General features: G+C 34.4%; 1 protein-coding gene across 5 annotated transcripts in view; it reads right to left on the minus strand.

The window, feature by feature from the left end:
* Positions 1 to 20,486, minus strand: part of LRBA (LPS responsive beige-like anchor protein) — a 577,381-nt gene that overhangs the window by 295,680 nt on the left and 261,215 nt on the right. For 3 of the 5 annotated variants that reach the window (XM_086704121.1, XM_086704120.1, XM_086704119.1), the window contains exons 12-14: positions 10,904 to 11,064; positions 2,949 to 3,095; positions 273 to 409 (exon numbers count right to left, since the gene is read on the minus strand). In XM_086704121.1, coding sequence (XP_086560247.1) covers positions 273 to 409; positions 2,949 to 3,095; positions 10,904 to 11,064 — 445 coding nt within the window. The remainder of the gene's footprint in view (positions 1 to 272; positions 410 to 2,948; positions 3,096 to 10,903; positions 11,065 to 20,486) is intronic. The other 2 variants (XM_086704123.1, XM_086704122.1) reach the window with 1 other exon arrangement.

Genomic DNA, 20,486 nt, shown 5'->3' on the forward strand with positions numbered 1-20,486 from the left:
TTCTCCCCCAACCCCAGAATGAGCTAATGATAAACTCAATTAAGTGGAAATTGTTTTTGAATCTAAATGAACTTCAATAATCTAACTAGCTGGTAAGGATCTCATAAGCTAAAGAACATAGCTGCTTTGTATATATAGGCAGAGGCAATTCAGCAAGAAATTCAAACTAAGTCTGTCAGATTTTACCAATGTCAATCCTACCCAACAGCAGCCCACCATCCCATTATAAGAAAAAAATGCTTAAGAGTGAAACCCACTCCTCATCTTCTCACCTTGGGGTCGATTTGCTTGAAGTTAGAGTCTTCTTCATCCACCTCGAAATAGAGTTCGGAGGAGGTGACAGAAAGAGTGCCCTTTACTACAACAGAGGGGGCCACAAGCTGAGCTGGTGTGCTCAGGCTAACAGGACCTGCCAAAACCAAAAGAAAAACCACACAAGCTGGAATGACATTTTTCAAAAAATCTAATAGGTTAATAGATTCAAGCAGAAACTTTATTTGATTTTTAAATTCTCACCTCCAGCACCAAACTGTCTGCCAAATCCTTCTACACTTACAAATCCTGTCCACCCCAAATCTTCCTCTGAAAATGCAAAGTTATTAGGGTTCTCATACTAAGAGATTTATAGTAGGTGGTTAATGATAACAGTAAACTAGGATGCAATTATTTTTACAGGGAGTCTGCAAAGCTTTGGTCTAATCTGGTAAGAAGGTGGCTCTACCTAAATAAGTCCTTCCACATTCCATTGAGAAAAGAAGCCTCAGGCTATCAAACAACATGGAACAACAACCAGGAGCAAGGAAGACTCAATAGGCTTTCAAGGCCAGAGGTTAGCTTAGTTTGGCTGAAGCATGATTACAAAAAAGACTGCTAGCTTATTAGTGAAGTGAGAAACGTTACACCATATTCTCTGATAAAGATTTTGTGCCAGGTTGACACAAAACCTCTTCCATAACAACTTTACCCCATGAAAGATTGGTAAAAATACTTCTTTTCTAAGCCTGCCTTTCCACTGTTAAATATTGTTCAATGCTTCCAAATCTAATATTAGTGTAGTTCAGGGACTCTGGGAGTAAACAGCTGGAGGGTGGGTTTCCAAGTGAATGAATTTTTATTGGAATAATCAAATCTCCACAGGGCTTATCAAAGAGACAAATCAGCCTGCTACTGAAAACAATAGATTCACTACAGATAGAAGGGCATAAAGTATATCAGAGCTAAACCTAAAATAAAGGACTAAAAATAGTAATTATATGATATAAATGAATATGTGTATATTCACGTAGAGAGAGACAGAGTAAGAATTTGAAATCCCGTGTCAATTCCTCATTGTACAAATACTATAGGTGAAGAAAACAGCAACAGAAGATTGGCACTTATAGTTCTGAATTAATATAGTGCCTATAAACATGGTACACCTATTCAGGTAATCAATGGATGACTAAGTGTTTCAAAATTCAGATGAATCGACGTTTCCATCGATTGTTAGAGGGTGTTGGTCCTTAATCTCACATCAATCTTAATGTGTGCCAGTAGGACAATAGAAGGGATGCTCTGCAGAGATCAGAGCAGGTTTTGCCCTCTATTCCCAATGTACAAATACATTGTGTTTGCAGATGGGCAGCAGATAGCTGCAGAACAGCCATGATTTCCCAAAGCTCATCCCTATAAATGGATGAAATAAGCAGCTATGTGTTCTTTTGCTGTCTCCTTTGCCCTCTGTACATTAGCATGTAATCCTGAGAAGAAATAACATTTTTTCAATCACTCTCAGACATTCAATTACAGGGTAAGCAGACAGCTGCAGGAGCTAGGGCAGCCTAGGTCCTACAGAAGACCCCTGACAATTTCCACTTCATTTCTAACCCACACCACTTTATTAGTGTGGATTACTTCTTAATCCTATTGCCATTGTCAAGATTATATAATTAAACTCCCCTTTCACCTCTATTACTGTATGAATGTATTACTAGTAGCAAGAACAGAAGCAAAATAAAGGAGGAGGAAATGGGTAAATAGATGTGAAGGAAAAGGCTAGAGAATAGCAGTGCCCACCTTACTTACTCCTCCCATTCTGAATCACTGAACAGTATGCTCCAATTAATTTTATTTTACTTTACAGAGAGGTTTATGGTCATCAGAGAAGATACCATCATCTATTTTCACTTTTCATTATAATTCACTGCATGGTAGCACAGGCTGCAGACACATCAATAAATGAAAAATTCCTAATGCCTTTTCTCTTAAATGAAAATTATCAAAATAGAAGACTGTATAATTTTCACCAATGGAAATTGTAGAATCTTTCAGACTTTCCTCCCAAAGGGAGAGAACCACAGGCATTAAAGAAAAAAAAAAAGGCATTTAATGAATGACTAAAATTTCAGGCTAAACAAGAGAATTTTTCCCATAAGGGAAGTAAAACTGAAAATCTGCAGAGTGCAAATCAAAATTCCTACATCAGGTAAAATATGTGGATCCTGTGAAAAGCCATAGCATTCTTGGAATGGATTTTTTGAGAGAGTTAAATGTATATGCAGCATGTTCACTAAGACCTGTATATCAAAGCAAATAGCTCATCTGCCTCCAAGCTTTATTTACAAAACAATTGGCAAAATTTTACTTACAGCTCTCATTTTATAGAGATTAGGTAACTCCCTAGGGTGAAGCAATTTTGTTGTTCTGCTTTTAAACTTTTCTTTTATGGTGAAAATTACTCAAAAAAGAAAAAGATGAGAAGGGTAAAGAAAGTAAAAAGAATGGAAAAATAAAGGGGAAATAGTGTTGACGATTAGGGGGAAAATATTTGGAAGAAGAAAAACCATCTTTATTTAAAGTAATTGTGGGCGTAAACTTGGTAGTCCTAGCGGTCACAGATGAAAAAGTAAGTAATTAGGTGCTTATTGGCCCAGAGCTAGCTGAAATATCCATACAACCGGTGAATTTACCAGCGAGATTCTCTAAATCTTTCTCATCCACGGATGACAGAGTATCGTCGTCGCCTTCCAGGAGGATCTCGTTTTCTGAGTTCTGATTTCCTAAAGCCTGACTCTTGATGGACTGTTTTCCTTTAGCGAGGATATCTTCATCTGCAGCTGAAATGAAAAGGAAACAAAGCTGTCCATCAACTCTGGGGCGAGTACTTTTGCAGAGGGGCAGGGAAGTGAGGTAAGGATAGGTGGCCAAAGATGGTCAATCATTTTTACAGAGAGTCATCCACAGGAGGAGAGTGACTGGGATGGCACACAGGCCCCTTCTGACAAACAGGACTCCCCAAGCCTAGTCTAATGTTACCTTGAACAAGCACCCTAATCCCATTAAACGTGACCCTTGCACCGCCCACCGAACCATTTATTTACTTACAGTTAGGGCAAGAGAGGGTTCAAAGGCAGCACATTTTGTGGAAATTAGTAGAAAAAAATAAGAACCCGTTTTGGAAACAATATCTACTTGATTCTGAAACTTAAGAAAGGCTGGTCATTCCTGCAAATAGTGATTATACTGACAAAACATCGTGAACTTGTCGGGCAGTGGTTGTGGAGGAGAATCTACAAGTAAGAAGGGTCAGAGAGATTCACAGCCAATGAGGGCTGTAAGCCAAATTGTGAAGCCACAGCTGACACCAAACAAGCTATAGCAGCTCTCCGAAGCTGCATCCTCTTTCTTCCAATCCTCCCTCTCACCTTCGCACTGCCCTTGCCCACAATTTACCCCACCCAGACCCCCACTTTAGCCTTTATATAAATATCTAAGACTAAGACACTGTGGAAACTAAGTGGAGGCTCAAACACTACCTCCTCCATGTGTTTAAACTAAAAGGCTAAGACACCCCGGGGGCAAACATAACAGAAAGCCCGGGAGGAGAGGCATCTGGGCAAAGAGCCTTACAGGGCCTGAATTGGAACAGCCTGTGGAGAGCAGCGGCACCAGACTCTCAGGCACTGTGACAAGGCAGCCAGACGGAGAGGAAAGAGGGAAAGGGTACACCAAACCTAGGGAATGAAGAAGAAGCTCTGCAGAGCACCTACAACCAATGACGGAACCAGAAAGAGGAGCAGAGGTGCAGCTGAAAGGACAAAACACTGAAACTCAACAATTCGGACTTCAAAACCCCATGTCCCTTCCAGTGTTAACTCCCACTGCTTTAAGCAGCTTTGTCCTTCAGAAATATAGAAAAGAAGATACTAAATTCTGGACTGTGATTTTTAAAACCTCATACCGTCACATAAGGGAAAGTTTAGAATCCTTGCTACACTATTGACATTCCCAGGTTTCCAGTGAGGGAAATTCAGGAGGCAAAGCACCTGATCCTCCCAGGCAGTAGCTATTGATATGGAAATCAGATGGCGAGGCTTTTTGATCCACTGCAGTTTCGGCCTAGGCAAAAAGCCCAAAACCCAGAAAAGATAAAGCCTTCAGTTTCCAGTAACATGGCTAATATCTATCTATATAATTCTTTCTATACAGTTAAACTACATGTATATTACCAAACGTTTTGACAAAACAAAGCTTCTTTGATTTTAATAGATACAATTATGGGTAATATTAAGGGTAAAAGTTTATTTTTAGCATATTCATGTGAGTTCACAATGTATATCATTTATATACAATACTAATGGCACAGCTTTAACAGAATATAGGGGCTCTATATTAAATGAGGAAGTCACGGGAAGAAGCTTTCTATATTTAGGTTCTGAATACCATCTATGGGTAAATCAAATTTTGTTTGCCTTCATACCCACAAATAACAAGCATAGTATGCTGCACACATATGAAAGTCTCAGTAAATATTTTGAAAAATTTTAAAGTATCTAATTAAAATGACTTTATTTTTTAAGCTACAAAGAAATATACCAAAAACTCCCCAATTTTTAGGAAAATAGCAGCATAAGTTGTTATATCATTGTTTATATTTCAAGTATTTATGTTTCCTTACTCTAAAATCATAAACACTGCCCTGAGCCCAAACAAGATATATTCCAATGTACTACCAATGTTATTAAAAATACATTAGTCACTGAGATATACAAGAGAAATCACCATCTTCTCTATTTTCTAATAAATAAAGCAAATCATAATAAAATAACAATTGCCAATCAGATTTTAGTACAAAATCAGTATGTTACATTCTCTTTTTTAGATTTACAATGCCTTCTTCAAAGCAGAAATGATAATAATGCTAATATTAAATAACACCATGTGCTAGGGCGTGTTCAAAACACTTTACATATTCAGCTCATTTAATTCTCATAAACCCTCTGCTAATTTCTCCTTTTCAGATGAGTAAACAGGTGCAGAGAGGTTACATAACTTGCCCAAGGCAACACAGCTAGTAAGAAGTAGAATCAGGAATGAAATCCAAGCATTATGGTAACAGTATCTTAACCACTATATAAATACCAATGTATATATAATTTAAGGATTAGTTTAGTAATTCTTATGTTTCTCATAGTGCCTTTAAAAAGGTTAAGTCAAAATCATAATAAACAAGTTAAGAATACAAAAATACTCATTTCCAAACCTAAATTTGATGAGCATATGACAACCAAATTCAGAAACAACCAAATTCAATACCTTGCTCATTACTATCTCTGATTATTACCATACATGTCCTGAAGTACACATACACCAAGCTTACTTGGGGTGAGGGGGGGTAGAGGAGGAAAGAAAGGAAAAAAAGCTCTTTACTGTGCAAACATTTACAAAAAATGAGAGGAGCCAAGTAGCAATACGCAATGGCTTAAAATAGCTCAGTAAATAAATTCATTCATGTAAATGACTGCTAAATAGAATTTGTTATCCCTTCCAACTGAAACTTAAAAAAATGTTAATATGTTCTCATCATGCTGACACATATTAAAACACAGTAAGTTTTGAATTGAATAAAGTTTTATGAAAAAATTCTGAGGTGCTCTAAGTCTACTGTATGCACAGAAACACCCACTTTAATTTATTTATTTACTTATTTTTACAAGCTCAGATTCTGGAATTGTTCAACCTCAACTGAAAAACCTCTTGTCATGGAAAATATGCAGCTTACTGATATTTAGAATGGTTTTCCTGTAATTAACTCCCCCTTGAGGATTTTAAGTTAGCAGCAGTAAAATTACCAACAGTACTCTAATACACACCACATGCGCTGGTGTTCAATTCTCAGTGGTCTAATAGCTCTCTGCTAAAGAACTTTTTTTTTGTTTGTTTCAAAATTAGAACAAAACTATCCCAAGCATAAAATAAAAGATAATTATCATGTTTATATGTGCTGGGGAAAGTATACTTTTAACTTTTGCTTGCCTTCTACTCAATCGTTAAAACAAGTATCAACTGTTTTGATATTTTTTGTGAATATATTCTACACTAGTATAAAAGTTTAATTGGATGAAGTCAGAACACACTTCTGGTTCCATTTCAAAGCTTTGATTCAGATCTTTGCTAGCTAATAAAATTATTACCAAACATGAAAACTATTTAAATTTTTCATATCACCATTAACAGACTGCCTTCATATAGTCTCTCACTTTATTCTGGCTTAATATTTACCCTCATTTAGTAATTAAACTGCAATTGTTACACAAAACTGGAGAAATCTGTCAAAAATTCTTTGTTTGAAAGATGACTTTTTATTCACTGAAGCTAAGAGCAATTAGAGGGCTTAGAGAAAAGCTGGTCCTCAAAATGTAAAGTTCAAGTTCTTTACAGCTAGATCTAGGCATGAGTTGATTCATCCATGCAACACAAGCTAGCTAAGTAAAATTAAAACAGAAAAAGGACACAGAAAAGTGTTCCACCTATGACACATAAAGCCCCTTTTAAAACTCCACTGCAACAGTGAAATGGAGTCAGCAATAGTCCATATTACAGTAAAAGAAGTGTATACATGAGGAATTAGCCACCTTAAAAAAAATACTACTGTAATAACAAAGTGACCTCAAATATAAATAAAATGAATATGAGTATCCACTTAATGTGATGTGAAATACCTATATCATAACTGCTTATCCTGAATAAGACACATAAAGAATATCTTATACACAACTACTATCCTAAACTTTAGAATTAATGCAATTTCCAAAGGGTTCCAAGCCAAGAAAATTTAGAAAAATCAGTGAAAATACAAAAGATGATTAGGAGATTAGAAGATAAGCCAAGTCCATCTCCTAAGGATCATGGGTTCCCCAAAAGCTTTGGTTACGGAACCTAATATATGTTGATCCAAAAAAGGAAGCAACAGTATCTGGCATTATTAAAGTTGTGAGAGAATGTCATGGTTTAAGATCTTTACATGGTTTGTCATCCCAAGAAAACCAGATGAGTTACTTGTATCATTCCATATGATCACAAGATACTTCTTAAACAATGTTAAATCCTCCTCATATATTTCCATCAGCATGCACATTCTCTTCAAAATTAAAATGTCTTGAATTCAATAGAATTCTACTGCTTAACTGTTTATTATTTGAATTAAAGCCACTCTTTCTACCATTTAAAACATTTTTTACACAGCTTTAATTTAAATGTAAAGTTCCCATTATATTTAACAATGAATTTTAGAAGACAGTATAGCACTACAGTAAGAAAATCTGATTAGTCATCAGTTAACCTGGGCTTTAGTCCTGTATCCACCAAGAATTATGTGGCTTTTTGTTTCCTCAGTTTCCTTATTTATAAAGAATAAAGTTAGATTAGACTTTAGCCTTTGGTTCTTTCCAGATCTAAAATGTTCTGACAATAAATAATAAATGTTCTGACAAACTGGGCCCTGTGCATTAGGAGAATGTTACAAATCATGACAACTAATTTCTAATAAATTTTAAACTATAAAATGCAAGAAAATGTCCTCAAGAATCAAATACCCACCTCTGCTTGCTGCTGCTAATTTCCATAAAGAATATTTAATAATAAGAGGAAGTATTAATTTTAATTTAAAAATATGACTCAGTTTCTGCAAAGTTAAAGGAATCTCCCATTACAAAATGACTTTTATAAATAACCACTTTGGAGGGTCTCTCTTTGAAAAATTACCTAAGGCCCTTTTCCCCAAGCAAGTTAATGTGAACTTGGGAAGGGCAATTAAATTGTCAGAATTAAAAAATTTGTTTTTAACTAGAAGGTAGCCAGAAGTAGAGTCATGGGGCTAGTATTGATCGCCCGAACAGAGAACATCACTCTTCAGGTATTTACTCTGCCACCTTTACACCAGAGGCTTTCCTTCAAATCAAATCAATCTATAAAAAAGATGGCTCTTACTACTAAAATACATAACTAATCTCCAATGGCATTTCTATTTACATGTTTCCCTTTGATAATAATAATATAGTTTGTGATGTTTTAAGAATCTGCATTAAACAACATCCTGTCTCCTTAGTTAAATCAATTATAAATAAAAGTGAGAAGTCCTAAAACAGTATACAACTGACACACTATCTTCAATAATACCTATTTTAAATATTCAAATTCAACACTGAAGCATAGTATTTATCCATACTAGATTCTGTAGTTTCAACTGCTTTTTGATCACATCAACTGTTTTGTTTTGCTAACTTAATTTTTAATATGTTTATTTTCATTAACTTCTTACTGTTATTAAATTAAGGATAAAGGTGCAAGAGTTTCATAATTAACACAAAATTAAAACTGGATGTTACCTATAAGATGCTTTATTTAATAAAAAATTAAAAACTTAAGTTCCTGACTTACATAATGAATTAGCATAAACTATGCTGATATGAAACTATACCACTGTACAATCTATGTGCTGAGTTTTAAAACCATTGTCTAATATTCATTATTTAAAATAAAAAATATATACAAAGTATGACAACAAAAGATTTATATTTTATCAAAAAATGTTATATTAAATATTACATATCTCCTTAAGTGGAAGACCACTGAAGCATCTCCTCCACATTTAGTTTTTAAAAGCATATATTTCAGATTTAAATTTTTGTTTTCAACCTTTCAGAGTATTTTAATCACTGTAAGATCCATGTACAATATTGTCAAATAAGATGGAATTACATAAAGTGCTTAATTTTACTTCCCTCAATTTAATAAATATTATATTAACTTTTCAATTACTGTTTGGAGTCATTAGAGTGAATTCTACACAGGATAAAAAAAAGTTCTAAAAGACAGTAAGCACTGCAATGCTTACTAAATATTTTTTTTTAACCAGCCTCCTGGCAACACAAAAAGGTGGCATAATAGAATTTTAAAAGGTAAAGTTCAGTAACAATGAAATCAAATTTATTTATTATGTAAAATTCTGTAATTTCCCAAAATGGTTGCATGTATTATTTTTGGTTAATGATGGATTTTAATAAGCTCCATATTAAATCTATACCACAAATTTTAAATTCAGTTATTGACATTTCTCTCCAAATAAAGGATTAACAGATTGCCTATGTATCAGTTTTAGAAAACAAGTCCCTGTCTCCAGATATAAAAGGAAAAATTTTCATAAAAACATTTTTATTGTCACTGATAGACTTCAGACTTCACAACTCAATGTTAAATGAGTTAAGAAGACAGAAAGGTACTTATTAAATTTTAAGTTCACATAGTAACATCTGTTTGATTGAAAAGTATAAAACTGCAAAAAGGCTGATTTTTTTTTAATGTAAGAGTCATTAGCCAAAAGCAAAAAAAAAAGAAAGGAAAAAATATATGTAACTGTGAAATCTATAGTACCACATAAAAAGCACATGAACCCTAAAAGCAAAAGTGGCCTAATTAATTCTACATCTTATTTCTTCTTCCCCACCTCCTGTAGTTGAAGATGTAGGGCCCTCAGACTATTATTGCTTTTAGATCACTTTGTTATTGACTATTCTCTGTATGATCATTTATTTTAAAGGACTGATGTCACATTTGGTGTTATATCTGATGACATATTGTGGACATTTTCTTCCAGAAATGGCTCTTTAAGGCTGAGTGCAAGAGGTTAAGCTGCCTGACTGAGGCCAAACCTAAGATCACAGACTTTTAATCTAAATTCTTAATATCCTTATTGAATGTAATTTCACATTTATTTTGTATACTACATACTATCATTTAACCATAAACTGATGCGTGTTAAACCAATACCTTGAAAAAAGGGAATTAAAACTATCTTATTAAAAAATAACCAATTTACATTTTATAAAATCAAAATTACTTTAATGTAGAGAGGAGCTTCCCCCCCCTTAATCAATGTATCTTAATTGGATTTCAAAGGGATAAAATATTAAGTGAAACCCTATGATCAGAGAGAGTATATTATTAAATCCAAAGGCTTTTTCAGTTTTCTCCAATTTGCTCATCAGGCTTTTCCCTAATCTGAATCACAGTGATATGCGTTATATCAAAAAAGGAAAAATGTTTTGTTAAGCTTTGATAACAAGATGATGCAGAATGGGAACATATGAAAATAATGTCTATTCTCTTTTTCCAGGAGCCATCCATCACACCCATCTACAAATCAAGGCTCAGAAAGTATCTGGGCGCTTGGACATTTATTACCATCTCTCCCACTTCATAATCTCATGCTAAAATACCATGGTTGAGGGAAAACCATATACACACAGCAGAACCTGGAAACCTATTTGGTTTGTAAATGCTGTGTTTCTGATATTCATGGATTTAAGGCAGGCGTCCTGGATTAATTTACTCAAAGCTGAATGTGTCGCTTAAAAAGAGAAATATTTTATCCTCCTACTCTGAAACAAAGAGTCTGCGTTAAGTAAGTTTTGCATGTGTAACATAATAAATAAATCCACTTGACACCATAATTTAATAGGAACCTACACTAACTGTAAAAAACTTAACTTCTCTTTCTGGGGTGAGTAACTATGAGATGTGGCATAGACCATTTTACAGTGCCTTGTAATAATGAAGTTATGCTCTTCATTACCAAGTACTGTACCTGCTGCTATTGGCAAGGAGTGGTTTATACACTGACCATGCTCCACGGCTGTTTTTAGTGTCGCTTCAGGATGTGTCGATCCTAGAGGGTTACGCACAAATCGTCGCCGGCGCCGCAAGTCATCTTCCCAGTGGTCAAGGCGCCAGAACTCACGAGGACGACTACAATGAAACAGAGAAGCCACATATGTTAGCAATTATCAAACAGCGTGGTAGCACTGAATTTCTGCATAAAGCTCTCCTTGTTTGCTCTGCCTTTTTTTTCCCCCTCCCCTTCCTCTTAATTCTCCTTCCACCTCACACTCCCCTTTTCTGCAATCTTTAACTTAGGTATGTCCTTGAAAATAACAATATCACCTTCCAGTCTAAGGAACTCCTTTTCCTTTTTCTTGGAAGGTGAAATGAGCACTAAATACATCATTTTAAAATGAATTGCTGACAGTGTGATCAGTTTCCCCACACTCTAGTGGCATGTGCTCTGATTTCAGCCTCATTTCAGCCTCAGCAGGGCACCTTTCTCTGTGGCTGCATTTATAAACCAGAATAGGGAAAAGGCTATTATAAATATGGTATAGCATTACCTATATTAATCAAAGTCTGTCCCCCTTCATTTTTCTTCCTAATTTGTGCCTTTTTGCACAAGGTCAGTAAATCATACCATGAATTCTTGGTCCAGAAAGTGTTAACTTTAATGAATATCTCAGTTACATGGTTATGTATGTGATAATAAAATATTACTCTGTTTAGATGTGCAGGAATTTAATTAAAATAATCTCTTAAAATATTCATTACATTTAGCCCCTGAGGCTTAGAACAACACAAGAAAATGCATTTCTTTTCCATTTACTGTTTTTAAATAAACCATTCCTATAGAGTGAAATAGCAATCTATTTTCAAGCAAATCAGATTGGATTTCTGTTTTATGTAGTGTGTTTTTATATTTAATTAAAAACTACATGCTATATGATGTGCAATAATTGCTATATCAAAAGCATACTTTTGGAAATGTATTTTTTAAAGGGTTCTACTATATTTTCCCCAATTATGTAGATCTTTTATATGGCAATATATAAATGTCAACTCTCCCTCTTATTAACTAATCATAATCTAGCATGGTGGAAAATATAAGGAAAATACTACTATGAAGTTTTTTCCGTTACAGTAAAAAAAAATCTGCACAATACATTTATTCACTAAAGATACACAGCATGAAAATTTCTAAGCTTCAACAATTAAAAAATTCATCATCAAAACTTCTGTAAGGAATGACTAATACAAAATAAAATTGCACTTGTATTTCATGAGCTAATAAAATTGTACCTGTCAGCTTTGACATATTAGTAGTCTTGACCAACTGACAGTCCCAAAATACTCACTTAAAAGGAACTCTTATTTTGATGTTTTAGAGATGTTATCTTAAAAAATTCAAAACAGATTTGTAAATAAGTCCTTTATAGATTAAAAATTATCTCAGGTTAATAAAAGCATAGACAACAAACAGTACATTATTGAAAGAAGATATGTTTAAAAATAATAGAAATCCAATGGTCTTTTATGAGAAAGCCGGGGACACAATGAGAACATCAAAAATGTCCTTTGTTGATTTTAATCATGCCCAAAGAGGAGATATAATGTAATCAAATGGAATGCAAAAAAAGTGTTAGAACGGCAGTCCTCAAAAAGAAAAATTAAAAAGCTCTTTTATTCTTTTTTATACTGCTGTCTACAGTTTAAATGAAAACTATTATAATACCATTTAAAAACAAGTAAGAAGCACCTACAGAATACACACATAATAAGCAAAAGACAACAGTTGTTTGAACTCAATTAATAAAATTCTCCTTAGGTGAAAGGGGAAAAGACGGTACACAGATGGCTACGTGTATGGCTTTGATAGTCATGGAGCTTGGATAGGCACTTCATCATTCTGCCTACCTACATTTATCTGTTAAAATTATTATCAAATATCAGCCAGGATGCAGTCGTGAATCACAGGCTGCTCCTCGTCTTCAGGGGAATGATACAATGAGGGTCTATTCATCAGTGCGGCAATCGGCACAAGTAATTAGTTCCCTAGACTGAGATCTCCTACAAAGCCTATTTCAGTCAGCACCACAAACATATGACGATGTAAAGCTAATGAAAGCTGCTAAAATTTGTTAACCTTTTCTGCCATCAATCCTTCTAATATTCTGTGCTTCAGTATTATGCAAAGGTGGTAAATTATTAATTTGTCATTCATCCATCCTTCTGAATTTTGAGTCAAATTAAATGATATCATTTTTCTTGATAACAATTAAAATTATAAGAGATGTTAAGCTGCTATTACAAAATTATTACTAAATTAGGTAACAATGCGTTCTAGTATAATGCATGAGGGTAAAGTCAAATCCAACGGCTACTAAAGCACGTGAGCAATATTTTTTGTCAGATAGTAGAAAAACCAGAGGAATTTTATAAGGATTCACAAATTAGCAAGTAACTCAAACAATATCTACAAGAGTAATAATCAAAATTAGGAGGAAACAGAACTATGATATTTATTTTTGTGCTCTTTAATACTAACAAAATTGGTCTCAGTGGTGACAACTGGCAAAAACAAAAGCCACAATATATCAGGAACTAAGAATTTGTTCATATGGTAGAAAAATATTTAAGGTAAGTTTCATCTTCAAATATATACGTAGTATCAAAAATTTAAAAATACTTAGATACAATCCAAAAAAAACCCAATAAAGAACTTTATACTTCAGCATGATAATGTTTACAATATCCTGAAGCTAAAACTCAGACTACCTTTCTCAATACAAGTAGGAACAATTTAAAATCATCTGAAGACAAAGCAAAAATCACTTATTGCAGAGAACAAATCTAGAATGTATTACAAAAATCACCCAGAGAGCCCAACAATTTCAATATATTTTCTTGAGAGTCTCTTCATTATAAAGCACTGCTTCAGGTGATATAGGACACAAACCCTCAAGGAACTTACTCATAATCGAATAGCTATTAGCCTCATTTGGAAAAAAAACAGCATTTATCATCCAGTTTCTGATGCTGCGAGTAATACATGTTCTTTGGGGGAAAAGTCACACTCATTTTTTTCAAATAAGGGTAATTACTAGCATGTTTTAAGTCATTTACATAGGAACAGACCAACGTTTTATCCCTCCAATCCTGTTCCCTCCAATAATATACACTCTTAGTATTAAGTTCTATCACTGAAAAAATGACGCATGCTTTGTCACTTTAGAACAGTATTGGAAAGGAGAATGTGTAGGTTTCACTCACCAACTTTCTGTAAGTTTTGATCATTCACATAAACACTGCACTCTCATTTAAGACATACTTCCACACCCTCCCCAAAAGCCCCTTGTAGAGGAAAGAGGATAAGAAATTATCAAACTTGGCATAGTCAAGACAACTGTCTTCCCATAAGGTTATGAATTAACTAAATAAGTTATTGTATATTTTTAGAGTTATCATCAATGGCATGGCTAGAAAAATTTTAAAAACATCAGGTATTCAGAAACTGTTGACCAAAAACAAGCATGGTTAAGATGAGAAATTACTTATTCTGAGAGTTTACAGGTATATATATCTGAATCACTATATTCCTTTATGTATCTGTACCTATCCAAAAAATTATATTAATACAACATGATGCCAAATTCACAAACATTATCGGTATCACTTCTACCAGTAATTAAATCTTACCACATAAGATCTGGAAATAAAACCTTCTGTATAAAAGGTGCTGTAGGTGCTTTACTTAGGTATCCTATTAGTACATAACCTCCAAGTCTAAAATCTTTAACTAATAGAAATACACATGTTTTCGAAAAGTTGTGGATGACACTAAAATTAAATGTTCTAACTTTTCTTTCTAAATATTTTCCCCCAATTCTACGACCTAATTTCAAAATCAGAGATTAAAACTACAACTTTTTCTAATTATAAGTCAATGAATTGCCTTTCTACCTTTTAAAAAAACTTTACACTTATGTGTTTGTAACATACACCTTTAATACATCATTGCAATCTACATAAAAGAATATAAAACAATGCCATTTTAATATATAGAATATGTATTTTCTGTTCTATAAGAACAGAATCAAATAGATTGTTGAAATATATCTTAGAGGGAAATAAACTCAAACATTAATAGTCTATTAATCCCCTTTCTGATCTCAAGTGTGGTTAGTGATTTGATGAGGTGAAACAAATGAATTAAGTATGACCCAAATGAGAATCAGGTGGAAAGGGCAGAAGCAAAACAGTGAATCAGTAACTAAAGTATGATACACTTTCTTCCTCTAATATTTAAATGGCTCAACTATAAATAATCTATTATTTTTCACATGTAAATTAGAAGACTTATTTTTTTCAAATTTTTTTAAATATATATTTATTTTTGATAGAGACACAGAGAGACAGAGCATGAGCTAGGGAGGGGCAGAGACACAGAGATACAGAATCTGAAGCAGACTCCATGCTCTGAGCTGTCAGCACAGAGCTTGACACAGGGCTTGAACTCACCAACTTGCAAGATCATGACCTGAGCCGAAGTCGGATGTTTAAACAACTAAGCCACCCAGGAGCTCCCAGAAGACTTTACAACGTTCAATTTTTTTGCGAAAAATATGGCAAGCCAATTCGCCAATTAATAATGTATGTATGGATGAATATGGAACTAGAATCCTAAAACATTTTCTAATAAAACTGATTGACTCTTACCTTGAGCCAGCTGCTAAGAATACAAAGATTAATAAGATATTATCCCTGGCCTCATGGAGAAGACAGATGTAAAAATGATGAGAATTCAAAAAAATTTTCTGTAAGGGGGGAACTGGGTGGCTCAGTCGGTTAAGTGTCAGATTTCGGCTCAGGTCATGACCTCATGGTTCATAAGTTCGAGCTCCACCTCGAGCTCTCTGCTGTCAGCAGAGCCTGCCTGGGATCCTCTGTCCCCTCTTTCTTTGCCCCATCCCCACTCATGTGCTCTTTGTCAAAAATAAATGGACATTAAAAAAACAAAAACAAAAAAACTGTTTGGAATAGAGCAGAGCTCTATTAAATAGCTAGTAAACTGCACAACTCCAGGGGGCAGTGTTCACATCAAGATTTGTATGATACTCCTGGAGTTGTGCAATGCTCATTTTGTATTTCTATATGAACAGCCTTTAGAATGATAGGGTGTTATGAGAACACTTTATCTTTTTCCCTCTCCATACAATGTTCAGACTCCTTCCTTTCTCTCCCAGAGTTAAATATAATCTTGGGGAAGAAGAACAGAACAAGGCCCTTCAAACACTATCAGTAGCAGAAAAGGTGTTCAGACCAGGACTGACATTGTGAAAAAATAAAAAAAACAGGCAAAATTCAATATACAAAAGAAAATAATCAAGAACAAAAAAACAAAAAAGAAACATTAATATTTATTTCACTGAAATCATTAAGTTCATAATTGATTTATTAAAGCAATTTTTGATATTATTCTATTATAGTAAAACAGCATTAATTACTAAAATGAGTAGTAGCTATGTATGTATTCCAATTATTGCATAACCGAATTGTATTGACACTTATTCAAATTAGTGAGATACACCTATGTTTGCCATCTTACTGTTTTTAGTGTCATTTTCATGTAACTTGGATCTACATCAATAAAAGAATGCTAGTTTTAAAGAGAAAAACTGTCACAATGAAATTATATTAGAAAAATGTCCCATTTTCCATCTTACCCACTTCCTTGTGACAATATCTGATAAATCTTGATAGTCTTAACAAAAGTCAGCAATAAATTCTTCTGGCTAGAAGAAAAGTTCTAAATACTAGTCAATTTTATTACCTCATATTTTGTTCTAAAAATTTTATATTACCTGTTTTTTTAATTCCTGTATCTGGCTCACTTTCATTTCCATATTTTTAGATTAAAAATTAATGCTAGATATTAGTTACAACTTAAACAAATGGTAACCTCTAAAAAGAAGTAGACATTATCATTGTACTGTCAGCTAGAAGATAAAAGTGCTTAAGTTCTAGAAGGGTTTCACTTTCTGCATAAATCTTGGTGAAATAATGTTCAGGTACTATAGGGTATCACATAATAAAAGAGAATGCTTTATCTCACAAACTGAAATCTACTGTGCCTTCATGCAGATAGATAGAAAGAATATTAACTAAAGCCTCTATTTACCAAGTACCAACTATAACTCAAATGCAGGTGATCTATGAACTGTGCTGTCTTAATGAAAATAAAAGGAAAAAAAAAAAAAACCCTTCAACTACACAGATCCAACAGGAGACATCTTCTAAAGCATAATTCTTTCTTTACTGAGGCCTGATATAGAATCACTAGAAAATTGTATATACTATTTAATTATGTAAAACTATATTTTATGTAGTCATGAATTTCTTTGTGGTACTACTCAATGTAATTCTCTGTTAGCTTTTAGAGACATGTAGACACCCATCTTCAACTAGTTATTTACTTAGAATATTTTCTAAAAATATAATTGTGTAACAATTGTTTAAGAAACAATCCCATAGTTTTCCTAGCTCCTATTAGCCTGTTAATCATTTCTTTATTCACTTAGCATTTTTACCAAGAAGTAAGCAAAATTATAAGAAAATAACAATCTAGTGTTAATTGTCCTACCAATTAAAACTCTAACAAAAGACAAATGCAAAAAAATTAAACAATGTTGTTGAATACTAGAATCCCCAAAACTCACCTGAGTAGCCATACTATTTAGACAAATCTGATCTATTTTCTCCAAAAATCTGATTAAAAAAAAGTAATTCACCGAACATCTATTTAGTGCCAACTCTGAACCAGTCTTGGTACATCCATATAAATTGTGCTTTTATAATTTTTTATGTTATAATCAGGATAAAAAAAATCATCACATATCAAAAATAATACAACTTAAAATAGACAGCATTTGGGGCACCTGGGTGGCTCAGTTGGCTGAGCATCTGACTCTTGGTTTTGGCTTAGGTCATGGTCTCACAGTTCACGAGTTTCAGTCCCACACTGGGCTCTGCACTGACAGTGTGGAGCCTGCTTGGGATTCTGTCTCTCTCCCTCTCTGCTCTTCCCTGCCTTTCTCTTTCAAAATAAAATAAAATTAAAATAAAATAAAATAGCATTTATTCCATTGGACTACTCTGTGATAGATACTGCATTCTTTTGAACACATTATTACCAAGTCTCACAACAACACTGCCATAACTAGATACTGTTATTTTTATTTTAAAGAAACAAAGAAGAAACGAAGTCTTACCCATCAGTAGTAAATAATAAGTCTATAGGCTTCAAAGCCTATGAGCTTTCACATAACATTTCCTCTAGAAATTCACTGGATACCATTATAGCTATGATCAAAGTTCTAATTAACCCTGCCTGAGAGGACTGATGATTTCATTAAGGTTTTAATGAGGATCTATTTTGTAAGTTCCATGAGGACAAGCGTTTGGGTCCATCTAATTCACTGACCAAGCACAGTAACTGGAACAAAGGAGGCACTTAATAAATAACCAATTAAGGAATGAACAAGCTGACTCTTTAAAGAAACTTAAATGATAAACAGGAGTCTGCTGGGCAAAATGGAAAACGCATTCCAAGCAGAGGAAAGAGCATGGACAGTGGCATAAAGACATAAAAAGGCACCTTTATCTTAAGAAGTTTGGGTAACAAAGATCATTTCAAGGCAACTTAGGAGTGGCAAAAGCTAAGTCAGGAAATATAGGTTTAGAACCAGATTTAAAAAGGCCTTGTATAATTAACTAAAGTAATCTTTACATCTTATACTCAACAGACAACCAAGCTTTCTCAATAGAGAACTAATATGATCAGCTTTATGTTATGTGTCAGCGATATAAAAAAAGGCAGTGGGGATGGAGGCTAAAGCTAAGATTCAAGTGACCTATCTGAAGGGGAAGAGATAAGATTTTGTGAGACATTCAATATGGAAGGTTAGGAAAAAGGAGATAATGAGAACAAAACTGAGGTTTGTGATAAAAGGGTAAAGATACTATTTAACTGAAATGATGTAGGTTAAGTAGCTGTGGTTGGGAGAATCATGTCCTGGACACCTAATAATGTCTAGGCAGAAATGTCTAATAACTAATCACTAGAACTTGGGAACTCAAAAAGCACTCTGAGCAGTGTTGGGAGTGAGGAACTTAGATATTCATCTAACAAAAATTTACTGAGAGCTAAGTATGTGCTAGATCCAGAGAAAACTATATTGAAAGGACAGGAGAAAAGTGAAAATAAAATCTGGGAAATTCCAATATTTAAAAAAATTGCAGATGAAAGGATCACTTAAATAGAGAAGAAAATGTTTCATATAATCAAGATAATAAGAGAACCAAAATAGAACAGTGCCAAAAAAGACAAAGCAGCAAAGACTCTTCACCGAAGTGAGTGGGCAGCCAATACTGAATTCTGCATAAGAATGTTTAGAAGGATGGGGTGCCTGCCTGGCTCAGTTGGTGGAGCATGAGAGGCTGACCTAGGGTTTTAGTTTGAACCCCACGTTGGGTGTAGAGGTTACTTAAAAATATATTTTTTAAATTGGTTTAAAGTTTATTTATTTTTAGAGAGAAAGAGCACAAGTGGGGGAGGAGCAGAGAGAGAGGGAGACACAGAATCAGAAGCAGGCTCCAGGCTCTGAGCTGTCAGCACAGAGCCCAACGCAGGGCTTGAACTCACGAACCATGAGATCATGAAATGAGCTGAAGTCAGATGCTTAACCAACTGAGCCACCGAGGTGACCTAAAAATAAAATCCTTTGAAGATTTTTTTTTTAATGTTTATTTTTGAGAGCGAGAGAGCACGAGCAGGGGAGGGGCAGAGACAGAGGGAGACAGAGAATCCCAACAAGGCTCCATGCTGCCAGCGCAAAGCCTGACGTGGGGCTAGAGCCAGTGAACCGTGAGACCATGACCTGAGCTGATGTATGGTTCAACTGACTGAGCCACTCAGGTGCCCCCAAAATAAAATCTTTTTAAAAAATGTTTATAAGGATGAAGAATGAAGGAAAGCTTTTATGTTTTTGTGTTTTAAGATATATAACTTAGGTGTGCCAGGGTGGCTCAGTCAGTTAAGCGTCCGACTTCAGCTCAGGTCATGATCTCCCTGATCGTGAGATCAAGCCCCACATTGGGCTCTGCGCTGACAGCTCGCAGCCTGGAGCCTGCTTTGGATTCTGTGTCTCCCTGTCTCTCTGCCCCTCCCCCACTCACGCTCTGTCTCTCTCTCTCAAAAATAAATAAACATTAAAAAAAAGATATATAATTTATATGCCATCATAATGTCTACCTGTTCAAAGTGTACAATCCAATAGTTTTTAGTATACTTACAGAGTTGTGCAACCATCACCAAAATCTAATTCTAGAATATGTTTATTTCCACTAAGGAAATCCCATACCCCATACCAGTTATTTCCCATTTTTCCTTCCTTGACAATGGACACACAGAGTATTTCACAGTATGCAGGGCAGAAGGTAGGTGAATGTGTCTGCTCTGGCCTGGATCTTCTAAAGTCTGGACTAAATTTAAAATAAGACAAACT

Source organism: Puma concolor, chromosome B1 (genome assembly GCF_028749965.1).
Source record: "Puma concolor isolate L17-30 chromosome B1, mPumCon1.1.hap2, whole genome shotgun sequence".
Classification (NCBI taxonomy): Eukaryota; Metazoa; Chordata; class Mammalia; order Carnivora; family Felidae; genus Puma; species Puma concolor.